The sequence below is a fragment of the Palaemon carinicauda genome, chromosome 20 (assembly GCF_036898095.1).
Source record: "Palaemon carinicauda isolate YSFRI2023 chromosome 20, ASM3689809v2, whole genome shotgun sequence".
Lineage (NCBI taxonomy): Eukaryota > Metazoa > Arthropoda > Malacostraca > Decapoda > Palaemonidae > Palaemon > Palaemon carinicauda.
This window is the reverse complement of record NC_090744.1, coordinates 24318627-24338394: the sequence shown is the minus strand read 5'-3', so window position 1 is coordinate 24338394 and position 19768 is coordinate 24318627. Positions and strand designations below refer to the sequence as shown.

Genomic DNA, 19768 nt, shown 5'->3' with positions numbered 1-19768 from the left:
AACATAAACAATAACAGTATTGCTGATAGACCGAATGCCAATGAATTTTAAACCGGCAATTGCCGACAAATTCTAGATGATGTTTAATAAATAGATAAAGCATGGCCGTTGGGTGGTGGTTGAAATGACTTTTACTGTACAATTCATTCAAAATTCTAGGTGGGATTCTTGATTGCAAATTTAACTTTGAGAAACATAGCTTATCTGCTGTTTCTTAAATTGCTAAAAATTTGGCATATTGAGTTTTAATATTTTTGATGATTAGCCTATCCTTGAGGAGTGTAATGCTTTTATTATACAGTATCTAGTTCAGAGTATTGTTCTCCCATCCGGTCTTCAGTTGCTGACTCTCATCTCAATTTGTTGGACAAAATCCCTGATTTGGATATTTATCTTAGGTACTGGGATTTTGTTAGTTCTTTGTGCAAGTTGCATAAGATTCTTCATAATTCCAACCATTCTTTCTATTTATATTTGTGCAGACTGTTCAACCCTGTATGTAGTACTAGGTTACGCAGTTAATACTAACGTTCTTGCCTTCTCCATCATAAAGCTCGATGCCACACATTATTTGATTCGGGAATAATCTAATAGAATCAGTGAAACTTCAGAAATTCAATCTACAGTAGTTACAATTGCTTTTATGTTGAACAGGTTCTCATGTCTCATTTTGTAGTTTGTATGTATGACTGATCTATTTTAATGTTATTGAACTGAATGTAAATATAAATTTTAAATTTTTTCATGACACAAATTTAGATTATTTTTTTTTTTCTGCACTGGGCTGCATTCCCTGTTGTACCCCTTGGGTTTGTAGCATTCTACTTTTCAAACAAAGGTTATAGCTTGACTAGTGGTACATACATAGGCTACATATACCAAGGCAGTTCCCCCAATTTTTGGGGGTAGCCGACATCAAACAAATGAAACAAAAAAGGGGACGTCTCCTCTCTATGGTCCTTCCAGCCTGACAAGGGACTAGTAATAATAATAATAATTTCTTCTATGTTAGTAAGAGAGACTTTGTTTATTTTTGAAGGCTGCATATCTGAATAGGAATACTTTTCCAGGTAGGACTTATTTAACCTTGTCATTGTATAAGTATTTTATGAGTTTTCATAAGATCAACTTTTTGTAACAGCCTGCTATGGGTGTGTCTATGATCGGAAAGCAACGGCGGACTCCAGCAGTGATGTCACCTCGGGAAGTCTTTTTTACCTCTCCACCAGCTTCGCCTACAGTTCCATTTTCTTCGAATGTCCTGCCACTTTCATCCCCAACATTACAAGCAGCTGCTGTACCTTCTACAACTTTACATTCACTGTCCATGAATACTCCAAATAAAGTTGGAAGGAATCAAAAAGTAAGATCATAAATATCTGTCTTTGTTTTATTTTGGATAATTCCTAGTCATTTGTTATTTACCCTTAAGGTTTTACTGTTTTCCTTTTTTTCTAGAAAACTGGTTTTTAAAGTGGCAGTAGTTGGAAATTTCAAGAGGGACACCACAAGCAGTTGACAAGGAAAGATTGATTGAAAGCTGTTCTCATTAGGGTATATAATTTACGTTTGTAACACCCATTTAGGCAGTGCCAGTAGCAAAAGTTTGGTTTTATTTTCCTGATATTTAGTTTTCCAATTTACATTATTAATATATATTAAAAAAGGCCCTTTTGAACTTTTCTTTGATAGTTGAGAATGATGCTGCCACAGACCTGCTAAATTTGATAATACATTAGTGGTGCATCTCACAAGTTGATAATTTTACAGATATATAAATATGTAGTATAATCAGTGTTGTCAAATATGCAAGGAAAAATAATAATGCATAGAGAATATTTGATATAATGCCAGATATTTGAGATAAGATGCTTAATTCTCATAGGGCTAGCCCAAAGAGGATTGTATTCAGTAAGTTAGCTGATCTTTTATAGTATGCCATATTACTCTTGTTTTGTACTGAATGGTTGGATGAATGAAAATGAAGATTCTTTTCGATTAGTCTTATGCAGTATTCTTTGTCCTACAAGCTCATAGAGTGCAGCTTTAGTTGATAAACTTATAATTTAGAGGATTAGTAGTGATTTGTATGACTAGCCCTCTCATATCTGATATATACTATTACTGTACTACTGTACATTGCTATGCACCACTAACTGTAGCCACCATGTTTGAAATGGCTGCCATTACTTTTTCCAATGTCTTCCCCTTCCCCCGTACAATGACTTGAACCTAAAGAAGTTGGCCTTCCATGGTATCGCTGGTGCTCCATGGGTGGTAGGATATTTAGGTCGCTGCTAGGACTTCAGAGACTACTCTTGCAATGACTATCTCGACTCCTGCTACCCCTGTAAAAGTGCTATAGGGCATGTCCCCTATTGGTTTGATCTCGGGGTACTGACTTTCCTCTTAATTTGTTTGGCTAAAATTTGCTGTCTATTAAATTTTTTATTCCTGATCTTGATTTTAATCACAGGTACCGTCATTTAGTTAGTTCTTTATGCACTTTAAAGAAGATTTTTCATATTTCTGACCGTCCTTTACATCTAGATCATCTCAGAATACCATTCTGTACATACTAGGTATACTGTACAGTGAATTCTAACATTCTTCCCTTTTCCATCATAAGGCTCCACATTACCCAGTATTCTAGAAGTATTCTAACAACCTTGCCTTTTCCATCATAAGGCTCTACATTACCCAGTATTCTAAATTTTATTCTAGCTGTGACCAGATTGTGGAATGATTTTCCTAATGTTGTAGCGAATCGGTGGAACTTCCAAAGTTCAAACTTTCAGCAACGTTTTATATTAAACAGGTTGACGGAAGTCTTTCCTCATAGTTTTTATATGTCGGATCTATATTAATGTTGTTACTGATCTTGAAATATATATTTTTTAAAACTCATCACTTCTCTTATATAGTTTATATCCTTATTTGCTTTCCTCACTAGGCTATTTTTTCTGTTGGAGTCTATGGGCTTGTAGCATCCTGATTATCCAACTAAGGTTGTTGCTTACTTTTACTTTACTTTACTTTAAGGGCTTCTTATCTGGTCCTGTACAGCAGGGGAACCCTACTCTCTACAGGACCTTCACGGTTGTTTTATGATGTTCATTTGGGAGCATTTAATATTTCACAATGCGTATTGTTTGCTTACTGTTTGATCGTCACTGTCAAAACACTCGCAGAATAAGAAGGTCTTCAGTTTCCTCTTGAAAACCATAATATCTTCAATTATTCGGATGTCTCGTGGGAGCCTATTGTATAGTCTCGGAGCTGCATATTTAAAGACTCTAGAGCTTACAGTAGACATGTATCTAGGTTCTAACAGCTTGAAATCATCTGTAACTTTTCTCGTGCCAGGACGATTTGTTGGCTGCACAATATGTAGCAATTCTCTTAGAAATTTTGGACGACTGGTTCTGATAACTTGGTGGGTTATTGTACATATTTTAAATTCAATTCTCACTTTAATTGGCAGCTAAAGTAGATCAATTAGTATAGGAGTGATCCTTTCGCTAGGTGAGACACCTTTTATCAGTCTTGCTCCTGTTTGTTATGTTTCGTAATTTTTTAAGTTGTACTTTTGGTAGATTGTAGTAGATGGAGTTACAGTACTGTAGTCAATTCTGGTAATCGCATGGTTTATCACAAGTACATTTTTATAAAAGCAATATTTCTTAGATGATAACCAGCAGTTTTTACTACATTCTTTATTTAAGTATTGAGAGACAAGTGCAGTCAAGAAATACGCCTAGATCACGAACTTTATTAGATATCGGCACTGAGTCATTATTTATGTTTCTAATATCATCCAAGCTTCTCACAGTGTCTCTCTTTCCCACCACCATAAACTCAGTTTTGCTCTCATTTAATTTTAGTTGTTTAATTGTCGTCCATTCTCTAACTTTATCAAGGATTCGGTTTAGAGTTTCAGTAGTGTCGTCTATATTATTTATGGAGAAGTAAAATTGTGTCATCTGCAAATAGTTTGAACTTTACACCTTGCCTTTGTAGTATTTTTGAAAGACCGATAGTATAAATGCAGAATAAGATTGGGCCAAGTACACTCCCCCTGAAGTACCCCTCTGTTTTAAAGGTTCATATGGTGAATAAGAGTTTCCAATTTGTACACAGTAATTTCTACCTACCAAGTAGTCTTTCATGTATTCGAAAGCTTGATCTTCAACGTAAATGAACCGTAGACCATTTAGTAGCAGTTCATGCATAACTATCAAAAGCAGCACTAAGATCGAGTAATATTAAAATACCACATTTATTTTCATCCATCATTTCCAGCATATCATTTGCAACAGAGCAGAGGGCTGTCTCCGTTGATTATAGTTTTCTGTAAGCAGAAGCAGATTGATTGTCAGATAAAGCTACTATTACTTCTAAGTGACTGACTAGTTGTTCAAGAATTACGTATTCTAGCACTTTTGAAACAAAGAATAAATTTGAAATTGATCTATATGAGCTTAATTACTGGTAATCCAGAGCACTTTTCAGAACTGGTGTGACTAGCCATTTTCTCAGATTTGGGAAACTTACATTCATCAATGCTTGCATTTGCTGTTCTCGTAATCATTACGGCTAGACTAAAAAAGTTTCTCTCTCCAATTACTTCAGATATCGGCATAGGATCAATCGCACAGTTTGTTTGCTTTGCTCTCTTGATAATCCTGGTAATGTCGTCTTGTGTTATGTTGTTAAATCTCATTAATTATATCTGTGTATCTAGTGTATCGTCAATCTGATGTTGAATATTTACAAATGACCTGGTTATATTTTCAAGTTTGTTTTTTTGTTTACATTTCCCATTATACCATTTAGGAGATGATATAACCTATTTATGATTATTGCTGCTCTGCGGATATTCCTCTTATTGTACAGTAGTACAAATTGGCGTAACCAAAGACAAGTAATGGCTAGAACAACATTCGAGATATAGTGGTTTCAGCTTGTGGCCTGTAGTAGTTGTGGTTATTAGGATATGGGAGGGCTAGTCATGCAACCCCACAACATGAGGTTATCAACCAAAGTTGCTCTTTCAAAGCTTTTAACACAATGAATGTTGGGTAAGTGTTAAAATAATACATTTTATTTTTCAAATTTTTTTCTGAATTTTTTCAATGGTTGAATATTTTGCTGTCGTATAAAATGTGTACAGGATTTGTAAGTAAGGAAAAAGGTAAGGGGAAGATAAGATTTATTACATAAAGAGTGTCTTTTCTAATTTAGTGAGAAACATTTCAAGACTGTGTCCTGATAGTCGAACATCAGCGAAGAATATTTAACTTCAAAACCCCGAGAAGTAATTTTTTTTTCCCAATAAGGGAAATTAGTTTCCTTTCACTAAAAGGAAGGGATTTGGTCTACTATAGATGAGGCCATGTTTCTTCATTTTAATTGGATTCTATTTAGTATTATCCTGTCTATTTATTTGACCTACTTATAGACAGTCTGTATAGCCACACAATTTTTTACAAAATGTCAGACAGACTTCATATCTGATATGCAAACTTCACTGTTTAAACTGAAGATCCTAGTCAAACTTGGATTTAAAAGGGTTTTAATAATGATAATAATGGAAAAAGCAAATTAGTTTTATTTTATGGGTGCTAATGGCTCAAGTTCAACTTTTGTTGGATACTGTCATGTGCCATAGGAATCCTATATGTTTACAAATATATTTGAGTTTTATTTAACTTGAGAACACAGTTATTATTTTTGCAGGTCCTCCCCCATTATCCAGGCATGGAGTATCCACCTGTATTTGAGCCAGGATCATATTCATTGTGTGGCAGCCCACCTGACCATCCCTCTGTATTATATCAAAATCCAAGTGAACTGAAGTTAGGTTATGCTAGCAGTGAGACTGATTCCTTTTCTGTCTCTCATTCAAACTTTGGAGCCTCAGATTCATCGCTGGATATGGAAAGCAGCAGTAGTTGTTCTGAAATGCAACACCAAGTTGATGTTTCATGTAAAGACATAAAAACCACAAGAAGTGTAAGTAATACAAGTTCAGCTCTTCAGCACAATGTTTACCTGATGAATCCACCAGGCACAAGATCACCTCAAAATGTTTACGTGTCCACACCATTGGGCTCACGCTCACACCAAAATCTATATGTTACTTCTCCAGGAGGTAGTATTTCAAATCAAAATTTGTATGTCACCTCGCCAACTGTCAGGTCAAGCAGTCACCAAAATATTTATGTCACAAGTCCGGTGGCTGCGTTGTCTCACAGTAGCTATAATAGTGGTACGTCTCCTGCTGTGTACTCTACAACCCAAGTTATTCATGTTAATAGTGGAAATAGTTCCAGTATTTCACCAGAAGGCCTTGAAAGGCACAGACCTCATAACACTTGCACTGTCATTGAGGAAAGCTCAAATGAAGATGCTCTGCTTGTAGCAAGGAACAGGAGCAGACTTCCCCCAAATCGACAGGGGTCCCCTAGGTTGCACCTACCAGGGCCTCCAGACTCTCCCCCCAGTGATGATGAAGGACATGTAAATATTCAATCGCAGGAAGAATCAATTGTTTAAAGGCAGTTGCTGTTGGTGCATAAATTTTTCTGATTCATATTGTATTGGAAGTTTAATAATGAGAGCTTAATTATTACATTATAAGTTTTTTTGACGCTAAGTTGAGGTATTAGCATTATATTTTAGTATCAAAAACATATACTAAGATTATATATTCCCTCATTGGTAAACAAGCTCAATTAGTTTGAAAGGTGTAATTGTATCGGCCAGTTACTATTTTAAGAATATTAAGCCACTGCATTTAAAGTAACTGTAATGTAACAATAAGTTTGTCAAAGGTCATACCTAAACACTCAATTTGGATAGTCTATGGAATGTGTACCAATATTCAGCCTCACCATGGGATGTTATTTCATTTACAAGTGTTGCAGACAATTATGAAATGCTTATTTATATAGGGCACTAAATTGTACAAGGTTTGCATGCACATGATTGCATAATTTCAAGTTGTTCTCCCTAACACCAAGCTAAAGGACTTCCAACTTGCTTCTTTGCTTGTTGGTCCAAGTTTCAATGCTATTGATCTTGAAAGAAGAATTTGGTTGAGAGAGGTTTTGAAAAATGTAAATTTTTGTGGTCAACAAGAGTTAAAGGGGTGCTTAAAGTTTTCAGATGGCTTTAATTTTGTAACTTCTCTGTTGTTACCTTCATACTGTATTGTACGTTTTTTTCTTTGGAACTAATTTTTTCATGTTAATGAAAATCATAATCTTTTAAAGAGATACACTGGTAATTGTTGTGTGATTTACATGTTAATATTGCATTGAAAGCTTTTTCAGAATTCTAGTTGTGTACTTTGTTTAGATTTATAAGGTTTCAGAATTCTAGTTGTGTACAGTACTTTGTTTAGATTTATAATGTGAAGTTGGGATGTTTTGGAAACGGAGTTGAATGTAAACTGTTTGAAAAAAAAGTTTCTTCTCAGTGTTTGATGATATTTGGTAAATATTTAAAAGATTATTGAAATGTAAGTGTAACCAGTTTATTGAAATCCAAGTGTATTATGCTATTGAACAACTTTTTAATATTTTGTATTTCAATTATTGGAGGGAAAGTTCTAAAACCATGAGGTTAATAATCGAATGCTTAACTTTGGGTAAAATTAAATCCCCATTTTTTTATCCTAAATTAGGGGAAAGATTTTTCAAAGTAGTAATTAATTTTCTGTTTTATTGGTAATATGCATTAGACTGATGAAAAGTATTTTGGGTAAATTGTGAAACATACTTCCATGAGAAGGACTGTGAGGTAAGCGCTTCTTCACAGTGGCTATTTAGATAACTATTAACCCTCATCATGATGCACATAGATTTAGGATCTAAATCTGACAGTGAACATCAGGGAAGGTGCATAGAAATAGGAAGTTTTATTATCAACTTTTTTTTTTTTATTCTGTTTTTCATTGTTACAAATGTATATTCTTTTGAATATTTCCCCCATTATTTAGGGACTGAGAATAGGTACTTATTATGCAATTCAAATTTTGTGTTTCATTTTTGGAAAGCAAAAAAGTACAGGTTTGGAAATTTCAAATTAAATAGGGTCTCAAAAATATGTCTGGCCATATTCCCAAAAACTTGTGTTCTTAGTGTTAGAATCCATTATACCATATCACCAGTCTTGCAGTACAAGAAAATTTAGCCAAGAAGTATTTAATTCTTTGTTATAATGAACATAAGTGTATTTGAAAAAGACACCTTATGTGGTTTGAGGGCTCATCAAGAACGTTGTGTTTTGTTACATGCATCATAGACATTAGTAATAACTACAAAGTTGATATTTTGCATTCAGCATTTGTTTATTGATACTGCATTGAGTTTTTCATCTGTTTGTATATGTTGTAATCATCGTTGTTCACTCAACAGGCATATTGTGTGCAGTCTATTATTGTATGAATACAATTTGATCTGCTTACTCAGTGCCACATTTTCACTTTTCATTGTTTCACTTGTAAGATTAGGGTTATGCTTTCACCAAAGTTATAGAATGCACATCAGGCCTAGCCAGTAACTCCTTAGGTGTTGGTCAAGGTGAATATGTGGTCTTTTTGGCGGTACCAATCCATTGTCTTATCCACCAGCTTCAAGAAATGTCACTTGTATATTTCTTGATATTAAATTTACTCTGCATCCCCTATCCATTCTATTGTCACACAGGTCTCATTAATTTGCTTAATGATTATAGCATAGCAGAGGCTTTCCCAGTCAGAATCAACCTTCAACTCTTGTATTTTATCTGTTGTAACAGGATGGACAGTCTGACTACTCACTTGCTTAACTGCCTTTACTTAAGCTAGCACTGCTTAACCTTCCCACATAGACTCAGAGCATACTAATTTGATCATGAAAGTAACACCAAATTCTTCTTATTTGGTGGTGTAACCCTCACTTACAGGGGTCTTTTTGGCTTTTGTTTGGCTCCTACTCGGTAAATATTCAGATTCAGTAAGGTGTGGTTGTGTATATACAGATATATAATATTGTAGTTACTGTATTTAAACTTTTTAATACTGGCCATTGCCTTATACCCGAGTTCCTCCTTCCCCATCTTTAATTGAATGTAAAATCAGCTTAAGCTGAAAATTGGAGTCAGGGAATGTAGGTCACATCCTCAATAGAGAGGAATCTCAAGCCTTCCACCTCCCTCCGACTTGCTTGAAAATACAAAATCTTGTAAACTCGTGGTAAGTCTGACTTTCAGAATTTATGTAATTAACTGTAAACAATGCATAGATTTCAATGTATAAACCATGAGCTGTTTGAAAAATATTTGTTATTGTCTTTGGGAAAAGCAAGTATCACTGAAGGACTTCACTGCCCTTGCTCTTCTTGTTTAGAAGTGAATGACATCAGTGTTGACTAAGGTAATTCATGAGAGCATGGTCAGTGGATGTAACATTTTTTAGGAGATCTACAAATGATCATAGATGATTTTGTGGTAATTCCTTTCCACAAAGTTACTCTTCAGAACATTTGTAAATATTGGAAGATGCCTTTCTTTAGCTCTTCATGGTTAAAATTCATCTTATAAGAATACCATCTTACTTTGGTTTAGGAAAGTTTGCCTGGGCATGGAATCTAGTCGTGGAGTAGTGATGTTCTCTCAAAGGTCATTGTGCCAAAACTTGAACTTTCATTTGTGCTTTTTTTTAGTTGTTATTGCAGGTGGATGGAAGTGTTACAGTTTTACTTGATCAGTTTGACTACAGAAGCCAGCAATATTAGGTAAGCAGTTTCACAAAGTTCTCCTCTCTGTAACTTCTTCCTAACCTTAATTGCATTTGCATTGAAATAAGCAGTCTCTACGTTGTTCATAGCCGGTGCATATATTGGGCTCTTGAATTAGTGTTAGAGTTCTAATTAACTTCCAGATAGTGAAGCGCACTAATGAGGAATTTATGAATAAATATATGAAATTTTAGGTGACATGGCCTTGGAAAGTAAATCTAGCGCAAAGTACTAATCTGAATGTTCCTTCCAATAGAAAAGGGGAAATTATCACTTCTTGTAAATAATATGTTATAATTAACATGAGAATGTTCAAAATTTTAAACAGTGGTAATATTTTCTCGATGTCTTCTTTATCTGCGTGATTGATTCACTAATGTGACCCCTAAACCGAGTCAAGTATCGAGAGCCAGTATCAAGTGAAGCAGGGTCATGCCCTTGAAGGGAAGTCATACATTTCTTACTATAATTTTGCTTATTTTGGAAAACTAGCCTACACCCTAGCCAGTTCCTAGGAAGAGTGTTGCCTAAGTGAAAATATTTCTGTTTTATTATGAAGGTATGTATTTTGTCTTAAAATTATTTCAGTAATTATTCCAATGTAAAATTTTGAACACCTGGAATATGTAACAATCATGGTGTATTTCAGAGGTTATAAGTCTAGTTGCTTAAAGGAGAAACAAACTCACAAAGTCCGGTGGTTTAGCCATCATCTCAATTTGTTGTTTGTGTTTTAGTTGAGCATTTTCTTTTAAGTAATGTATATGCATAATCTGTTACACCAAATTAAAAGGATCTTTATGGTATAGTTGGCTTCATGAATTTCAGTACACGTCTCAGCAAAATAAGGGGATATTTGACAAAGTAATGTTTATTATATGACAATACAGTAATATTAATGAAGTAACAAATTTCTTTGGATATTTAATACTCCAGTCAAAAAAACCCAGTGTATTTTTAGTTTCAAAAGCCTCCTTTTTATCAGGCTGTCACTACAAGTGGAGTAGCATGACTTCTTAGCTTGCCATGTGTACCAAAATAAATGGAAATTCTGTACTCCATAGGTTTAAGATTTAAGGAGTATAGAAGTCTATGAAAATCTTCCATTTATAGAATTTATTAATTTACATTAATTCCATGGTACAGAAGGTGCTTCTAATTTTTCTGGGCTCTATACTAGAATTAATTTTTTGGCTACCCAAATATATTTTTTCAAGATATTTTGAAAACTCTATTTTTGTTTATTCTGTTATCCAGTAGTTTTCTTTCAACTACAATAGCTTTGCAATTGGCAAAGACATTATGATACTTGTTCTCTAAATTGGTATTTAAACAAGAATTGGCTTTGTATAGTAACACTTAATACTGTTAAGTGTTTTTCCACAGCTATACAGCTAAAGAAAAAATCGGGAATATTTATTGTGTAAACTGTTTTATATATTTTTCATTTAAATATTTTTCTTCCAATACTTAATTTTTGAAAACTATGGAGTCAAGTTTTTACTTATTCTAATTGGTTTCTGACTGCGGATAAAATGAGTGTTAAATAGCAAGAAACTTACAGGAAGTTTGAACTTTAGCTTACGTTTCTTGTTCTGCTTGTTTTCACAGTAGCCAGTTTTTTATCAAGTTTACAACCGAAGGTGCTTATCATAGGGCATGTATGTTATCATCCCTGAAAGAGAATGTTGGAGGTATCTTTTGCATATAAAGTATACCTTAGCCAATGTTCATGGCTTTAAAAAATCTGTGCTTTCATAGAATTAATTGTTTTAGAATTTAGGATTAATTTTGTTGTGTAAATACAGGATAAATTAAAATTGTTTGATAACTTGTTGCTCTTTACAATGTTTTAAGATTACTTTGTTAGATATGAAATCGTTTGTACACATATTAATGCATGCATTTATTATTATATATACTGTACTGTAGTATCATGCATGTTGAACTTATATCATAATCTCTGATACATTAGGGTCAAAAGAGCTTTACATTCTTATTTCTATACAGTTTGTTGTACAGTATAGGTCAAAGAATCAGTTATGTATTAGACTTTGAATTATTATGATTATACCCTAAAGCCAAAATATGAAAGTTATAGATTTTTCAAGTTTAGTTTTAAATTTAAAATATCATAATCACAGCTAATTTAAAATATCATAATCACAGCTAACTAGTTTGGAACTTATCACAAAGCTCACTTTTGTCCAAAATCTAACCTTAACACACTTCCCTGGTAGTCAAGTTGTAAAATTCATGCCTCACCCTAAAGGTGTTGCTTCTGTTGTATATTTTTTCCAAAGAACATTGGAAAATTATCAGTATTGCAGGGCAAATATTTCTTAAACCTATATACCCAGGAAGGATGTCTTAAAGTATTAATTTGGATGAGAGACTAATAGTGACCAATGTGTAGAATAACAGTGGGTGTAAAGACAGTAACTTAAAACTAACTTTGGCACTAAAATTTGGTGATTAGACAGCTGTGAAAAAAAAAAAAAAGGTAAATACCTATCACTTTCAAAAACGACGTATTTCACTGTAAAGTTCATAACTGGTTGCTTCGCCTTTGGTTATACAGTAGTTTTAGATATGCTTAGTTGACTGTCAGTTAACCACATGCTCAAAATATTGTGTTCCCTATTCTTTTTAACTTTAGGGTATTGATTTAATAATCATTAAAATAACATTATATGATTGCCAAGGAGAAAGGAGTCCTGTGAATTGCTGGAATGAATGTTATTTTTCTGACAATGTATAGAAGCTTTTTTTTTTTGTAGGATAAAAGAAATTGTTAATAATTGATATACAAAAAATTAAAAATTACCACTTATTACAGTATATATCACCCAAAGGTTATTAATTGTGTGATCTAAATTGGTATAAATGTAATGAATTAAATTTCTATTTTCATTTAGGTCTCTCATTTTCAGTGGTTTGAAATTTTTCTTTAATTAGAATTTTGAAGAAAAAAACCACCATCTTTCACAGCACTCCTCCTCTGATGATTTAGTACTTGCACAAATTGTAATGTTAGTGTATATTTTAATTGTGTTGTTGGCATTGGTTCAGTCAGAGTTTATAAAAGTTAGTTTATACATGTAGTACAACAAGGCTTCCATCTATACTGTGTACTGTACTGTTCTTGTATACAGTATCCAACACTTCCATCATAATTACTGTATAGAAATTTACTTGGCTAACAAAAGTACAGTTATGTTTAAGTTTGTAAAGAATGTTTGCTGTACTTAGGATTTTGATCAATTGTTTTTTTTTTATAACAAATTTAAACCTTTCACAGTAGTACAGAATTTTATGAACATGTATTTTGTCCGTGTAATTTAATAGGGGGATTTTTCCTTGATATATTAGGCAAGAAATTTGTACTAACCACACAGTAAGTGGGGCTAGCAAATTTAAATTCCCCTAATAATCTTTTTACTTAATGATCACAGAATTTGTAGGTACTTTTAAAAATATACTGTTCATATGACAGTAAGAATACAAATTTGTAAATACTAGATGTTTAGAAAAATAATTTTGTCTAGATATGTACATGCATTTTGAGATCATTGAAAGGTAATTAAGTTTTTTTATGTTCTGTTGTTTTAAGGAATCATTTTGGATCAAAAGGATCAAGGGCATGAGTAAATAAAAATGTTGAGTAGTTCTAGTTGTTGTAAAATATATCATAATTATCATTGTAATTTATAAGGGGAAGATGCAGTCTTGTATATAAAAATTATGCTGTATTTCATCACCTTACCCATTGACAAAGTCCTAAGCTACTAATATATCATATAAAGTAGCTCTCTTCATTGAACAAGATATATTGTTCAGATTTCTTACATGTGGCTTTATTTCTTAAAAACATTATAATTTTATACAGAAAATATTCTTACCATTATACTGTAATGATATTTTTTTGGTTCTAGAATTTGGAGCTATACAGGGTACTGAAATACAAGTTATTGAGTGTTAATTTTTCATTCTATGATCAGGAAATTTTTTATAAATTGCCACATCCATAGGACTCTTATCTTGATGTTATTTAGCATTACATTTGATAGTTATATAATTTTGAGCATAACAATATCACTAGTTCAAGTAACATACACATACGTATGACATACGAGATGAAGTGATGTGGACTTTTTACTTTTTATTTCATCCACAAATTTACAAACATTATTTTGGACCTGACAGTAGATGTCTTGATAATCTTTAATGTGCAATGCCATCTCTGTAGCTCCACCAAGTGTACTTGTATAGCACAAACATATTTGTCAGCTTTTTGTGTTATTTTAAAAGACTGAAAGCAGTCGATGATATATAAATTGTGTGATAATATGTGCCTTTGAATGTAGGCATGATTAGAATGTTGTTTCCACATGGGAAATTCTGATAAAAGTAGTTAGCATTCACTTATGTGAATACCTTGTGCAGTGTATTACCGTATATGTGATATTTTTGTTATTCACCACAGTATTTTTTAACCATAACCGTTGAGTTCAGGCTAACTTGGTTTTAGCTCAAATTTCACTTGAGTATTTTGTTGAGCAATGTCTTGAAGTTGACTGAGAATGAAAAGCAGGCTATATTTAGATTTATAAGTGGATTTTAAAAATCTATGCAAATAAATACGATTACTCTTCCATATTCTCTTTAATATACCTTGCATCTAAAAACTTCAATTAGAAATCGGAAGAAAAGAGATAGTTAAACAAATATTTTGCTGCATTTTCCTTTTTAGTCTCCTTGTTACTTATAAAGTACTTTGGGCTCTTTGCTGTTTTTATTATATAATAATTTTATACTCGCTTCTCTTCTCTTACTTAAAATGTATTTGTTCCAACACGGAGTACTTACCTCGAACTACTTTCTTACGAGTATCTGGAATCTCCTCCCAACCTACCAGAATTTTGTGTAGTTTACCCTACTCCCGTTTTCTATGCGGAGTGATATGCGCCATGAGGCGACCCGGGGTCAGAGAGCATGCTTGCTCAGGTCTCGATCTCCAGTAAGTTTTCTGGTCGCGTCGCGATAACATCCAGACGCTCTCTCCTTACCCAGTGCAACCCTTTGTGTCCCACGCGGTTCCTGGGGTCCCTTTGTGCTGTTCCTTATCCTTTTTCCTCTGTGTGCCTGTGTCTCGCGGTGTCTTACAAGTGCGCAATGGAGCATCCCCGTTGTTGCCCTGGGCCTATGGCAGGTAAATTGTGTGGCGCCTTCCTCTCAAAGCCTTAGTTGACCCGCACTCCTTGTGTTCTTCGTGTAGGGGCAGTATTTGTTCCCCTACAGCCACGTGTCCGGAGTGCGAGTCCTGGAACAAGGTGCAGTGGGTGCGTTTCGACACCAAGGAAAAGAAGTCTTCCAGGAGATCGCCTAGGAAACCGAGTGTCTCGTCGCCTCTTGATTCGCCCGGAGCATCGTCGGATAGTGTGTCTCTGCCGCCTTCCCCTACCCAGAGTAGGGGACGAGGTAAGTCAGTTGCAGGGAAGAGGCCTGTGGCCCTTCCCCAGGAGTCTGAATTACCAGATAGTGGGGTTGTGTCGTCGATCCAGGCAAGTGGGGGGCCTGAGGGAGGGACGGGAGTGTCTTCGGAGGGCGGGGCCCGTCTCTTCAGACGATCCTATGTGGGGAAAGACTGCTGCAGCATCTTCTCCCGTCTCTTGGGCATGTGTTTCAGGTACGTCCGCAGCCGAGGGTGGCGCCGAGGAGGACGTCTCACCGCCGTCAGACCCCCTCGCGTGGGCGCCTCCGAAGATGCCCTTCAGATCACCCTTGAGGCTGGGAGAGGAGTTCAAGACCTGGTTCCCCAGCGAGGAGTTTCCCCGCTCCCCTCCAGCGCCTTCAGCTACGCTCCCGTCCGTCTTCATGGAGCCTTCGTCGCCGGCCGATCGACACGTGGACCCACCAGCAACGCGGCGCGACTCGGACCCTTCAGTGAGGTCCTAAAAGTCTTCGGGCTCCTCGGTCGAGGCCTACTCCTACTCCTCGGAGGACGGAGCCCCGAGGGACCATAGAAGACGGCGAGATAGGTCCCGCAGGAGACGGTCACGTTCACGCTCCCGCTCCAGATCCCGCCACGTTGGGAGGCGTTCTAGATCCCCCATGAGGAAGTATAGGAGAAGCTGCTCCCCGAGAGAAGAATGGGTGCGGGTCGTCATCCCACGTAGACAACTCCTGGAGGCTTCAGCAGTTCCGGGCACCTCGGGCTGGCTCCCTAGGGCTCGCTCGCCAGTGAGGTACGTCTCCAGCAGCAGGTACGATCGACGGAGAGAGTCGTCTCTTCAGGCCCCAGGGGACAGGCATAAGTCCGCGAAGGTTCCGGCTCCATCCGCCCAGCGGAGAGAGTCGCCCCTTCGGTCTGGCAGCCGCGTCCCGTCCTCAAAATCAGCATCGAGTCGCCCGGAACGTGAGACACCTTCCTTCGACGGGCAAGCCCACAGCCTCCTGGATCTCCGTAAGCAGAGATAAGCCCAGGACGCATCCCTCCGTCCCAGCGGCGATGCCCGTCCTCCAGCCTGAACCGCCGAGACTAGACCGCGCCAGGAAGATGCCTCCTCCCCAAGCAGCAGCCTCCGTCGGAGGTCCCCCGTCTCAAGCAGAGGAACATCCGACAGAAAGTATAGATGACGGCGTAGAAGGCTCGGCCGCAGAAGTTTCGTCCTACAGGAGATTGATAGGCCTCATTAGGCGTCATCACAGGCTGGACGAGCCTAAGCCCTCCACGGACGAAGACTGGCTCTCGGGCCTCAGCAGTCTGGTAGATGCACCCGTACAGCAGAGGCCCTCGCTAGCGCTTCCTTTGGCTAGGGATGTCAGGCTGGGTATGGCTCACGTAGACAGGATTGTGGCCAACCACGCAGAAGCCCCCAAGAGTCAAAGCGCCTCTAAACTTCTCCAGGGCCTCAAGACCCAGAGACGTTTCTACCTTCCCGAAGGACACCGCGCGGGTGCTTGCACGGTAGAGCCAGCAGTCGCCATCCTTGGCTAGGGAGCAGCAGAAGAGAGAGCTACCACCGCCCCAGTTTGCTTCTCCCCTTCGGAGACTTCCATGATGGAAGAGCTAGCCAGGGACCTGGTATACGTATCGTCGTGGCTAGATTGGTGGCCATGCACACTGGTGGGTTTTCAGGCCTCGCACGATCTCGCAGTCCCGGAGAACCAGGCTTTGCCGAAAGAGCTGATTAGCTCGTGGGGTAAAGCCCTTAAGTTCCTCTCTTACCAGTCCATCGCTCAGGCCACCAATTGGGTGCTGCGGAAGAGGGACACCGTGCTCAGCAAGCTCGTCAGGAGACTCCCAGACAGAGAAGCGAGTTCAAGACCCTCTGCTTCAGTCTGTCCACAGCCCCTCAGGTCTTCACGAGGGTCTTTTCAAGTCTCAGCCTGGGCACACGAGCAGGGCATCTGCCTGATTCGGTACCTGGACGACTGGTTGTTACTTTCAGCCTCGGGAAGTACTGAGGGAGCAAGGCGCGAAGCTCCTGCAGTTCTGCAACGTCCTGGGTATCATCATCAACCTGGAGAAGTCCCAACTGATACCCTCCACCAGGATGAGCTACCTCGGAATGGTCCTGGACTGCCGGCTGGCGAGAGCCTTCCCTTCCGCGGAGAGACTGGACAACTTAGATCAGATCCTCCGGCCCTTCCTGTCGGGCCAGCCCAGGAGAGCCAAAGACTGGCAAAGACTTATAGGCCACCTCGTGTCATTAGAGAAGCTGGTCCCCCAGGGGAGGCTCAAACTAAGGGGAGTACAATGGAACGAGAGAGACTCCCCGCACAAGGTGGTCCCGATGTCCCGGGAGACGAAGGAAGTCCTAGAGTGGTGGCACGACAGATCGAACACCCTCAAAGGAATGCTCTTCGCAGCCGACCCACCGGAGATGCTTCTGTTCACGGGCGCATCCAAGGAGGGTTGGGGTGCTCATCTCCTCGACAAAACAGCCAGAGGAAGATGGTTAGACGAGGAGAAAAAACTGCACAAACGTGCTAGAAATGATGGCAGTGCGAAGAGCGCACTTAGAGTTCGTCCATCGGCTCCAGGGAAACACCGTGGCGCTGATATGCGACAACGCCACGGTGGTAGCCTACATAAAGAAGCAAGGACTGAAATCGAAGAACCTGTGCGATCTCACGATGGAGTTACTGGAATGGGCCGAAGTAGAGCAGATCAAGATCTCAGCCAGATTCATTCCAGGGAAGAGAAACGTCCTGGCCGACAGCCTCAGCATAATGGGTCAAGTGGTAGGGTCCGAGTGGTCCTTGCACCCGGAAGTGGCCAAGACACTCATTCAGAAGTGGGGCTCGCCACGAGACTGAACGTACAGCTCCCCGTGTTTTGTTCTCCTGTGTCAGATCTGGAGGCGGCGTTCGAGGACGCCTTCCAACACCCTTGGGACAACCTCGACGTTTACGCCTTCCCTCCCTTCGGGAAGCTCAGGCAAGTCCTCAACAGGGTGAGGCGAGCGGACAACCTGTGGATGACTTTGGTAGTGCCCTGGTGGCCAGAGAGAGAGAGAGTGGTTCGCGGATCTAGAGGAACTGGCGCGCCTTCCACCTTGGCCCCTTCCGGACAGACCAGACCTTCTCCGGCAACCGCACTTTCAAAGGTTCCACGAAAACCCTCGGTCCCTCTGCCTTCACGCGTGGAGGTTATCGAGCGCCTCCTGAGGAAGGAAGGATATTTGTTGAAGACGGCAACAAGGATGTCAGGGTACCTGAGACGTTCGTCAGCCGCAGTATACCAGGCAAAATGGGCTACCTTCACTAAATGGTGAATCTCGAAGAACATCAAGCGGTTGCAGGTCTCCATCCCGGAGATAGCAGACTTCCTGGTCTATCTCAGGGACGAGGTAAACATGTCCATCCCAGCCATCAAAGGAGTCCGGGCTGCCCTGGGCCAAGTCTTCCTCCTGAAGGGCATCGACCATCGTACCTCCAGACATATCTCTATGCTCATCAAGAGTTTTGAACAATCGTGCCCCCCTCAGGCCGTTAGGGTGCCCCAGTGGGACGTGGCTAGAGTCCTGAAGATGCTGTCAGAACCTCCCTTAGAACCCCTAAAGGTCATCTTGGACAGAGAGCTCACCCTCAAGACAAAAATAAGACTACAATTAGTATAAGGAACTAATAGAAAGTCTTACAAAATAAAGAGATCCCGAGGAAGCGACACCAAAAGGCCGCATACACACCCGTAAGGGAGCGTCAACAAAGCGCCTGAGAGAAAAACCAACAAGGTTATTAAATGAACGTGTGTCGCTACCTAGAAATCCCAAACAGACAAATATGATACTCAACTTGGGAGCAGGAATCTCCAAAACGCCTGACATCTACAAAAACACAAAATAACATAGAGCTACAAAAAACATGTCCGAACGTTCACGGGTGCTAACAAGGAATGATGGGTGAAAGATAGGTAGTGGTGGTGGGGGGGGGGGGGGGGGGGTTAGCTGTAGTGAACGACACCTCGTAGTAACGGGGGATTTTGAGAAGGGAGAAGTCTAATTGGAAAGGGACCTCTGGTAGTGGTATCATTCGCCCCAGTTTTAATACCGACAACCTTTAGGGTTGAGCGAGGTGGGTATATCCCTGGCATTCCATGCAACTTTCTTCTCTGGTATATTTAGCAGTATTTATAACTTTGAAATGGTGCTTTAAGGAGCATTTCACGGAGCGACACAGGTTGAGCCCAGAAAATAAAACTTACATTTTAATGAACATATGCATTGTATGTTTCACTAGCGTGGTAGTAATGATCTCTACTAATGTTTCAGATGACAGTTGTCATTATTCCACAAAGACATTTGAACAAAGAGTTTTTATTTATGACCGGTCATACGGACGTTTGATCTGGATAAGCAAGCCACCTTCCTAAAGTAAGATGCCTGCAGTAGCAGCCTATCCCATCCCCAAGTGTACACAAATGACGTTGACGCCGCCATCCCAGCTGCCATAATCACAGCCTACAATACTACGAA

At 38.9% G+C, this 19768-nt stretch overlaps 1 protein-coding gene across 1 annotated transcript in view; it reads left to right on the top strand.

Moving 5' to 3' along the window:
- cnk (connector enhancer of ksr) overlaps positions 1–10800 on the top strand; it is an 81981-nt gene extending 71181 nt beyond the window's left edge. The window contains 2 exon segments of the mRNA XM_068394929.1: positions 1142–1363; positions 5740–10800. Coding sequence (XP_068251030.1) covers positions 1142–1363; positions 5740–6558 — 1041 coding nt within the window. The 3' untranslated portion in view covers positions 6559–10800.
- The last annotated feature ends 8968 nt before the right edge of the window (positions 10801–19768 follow it).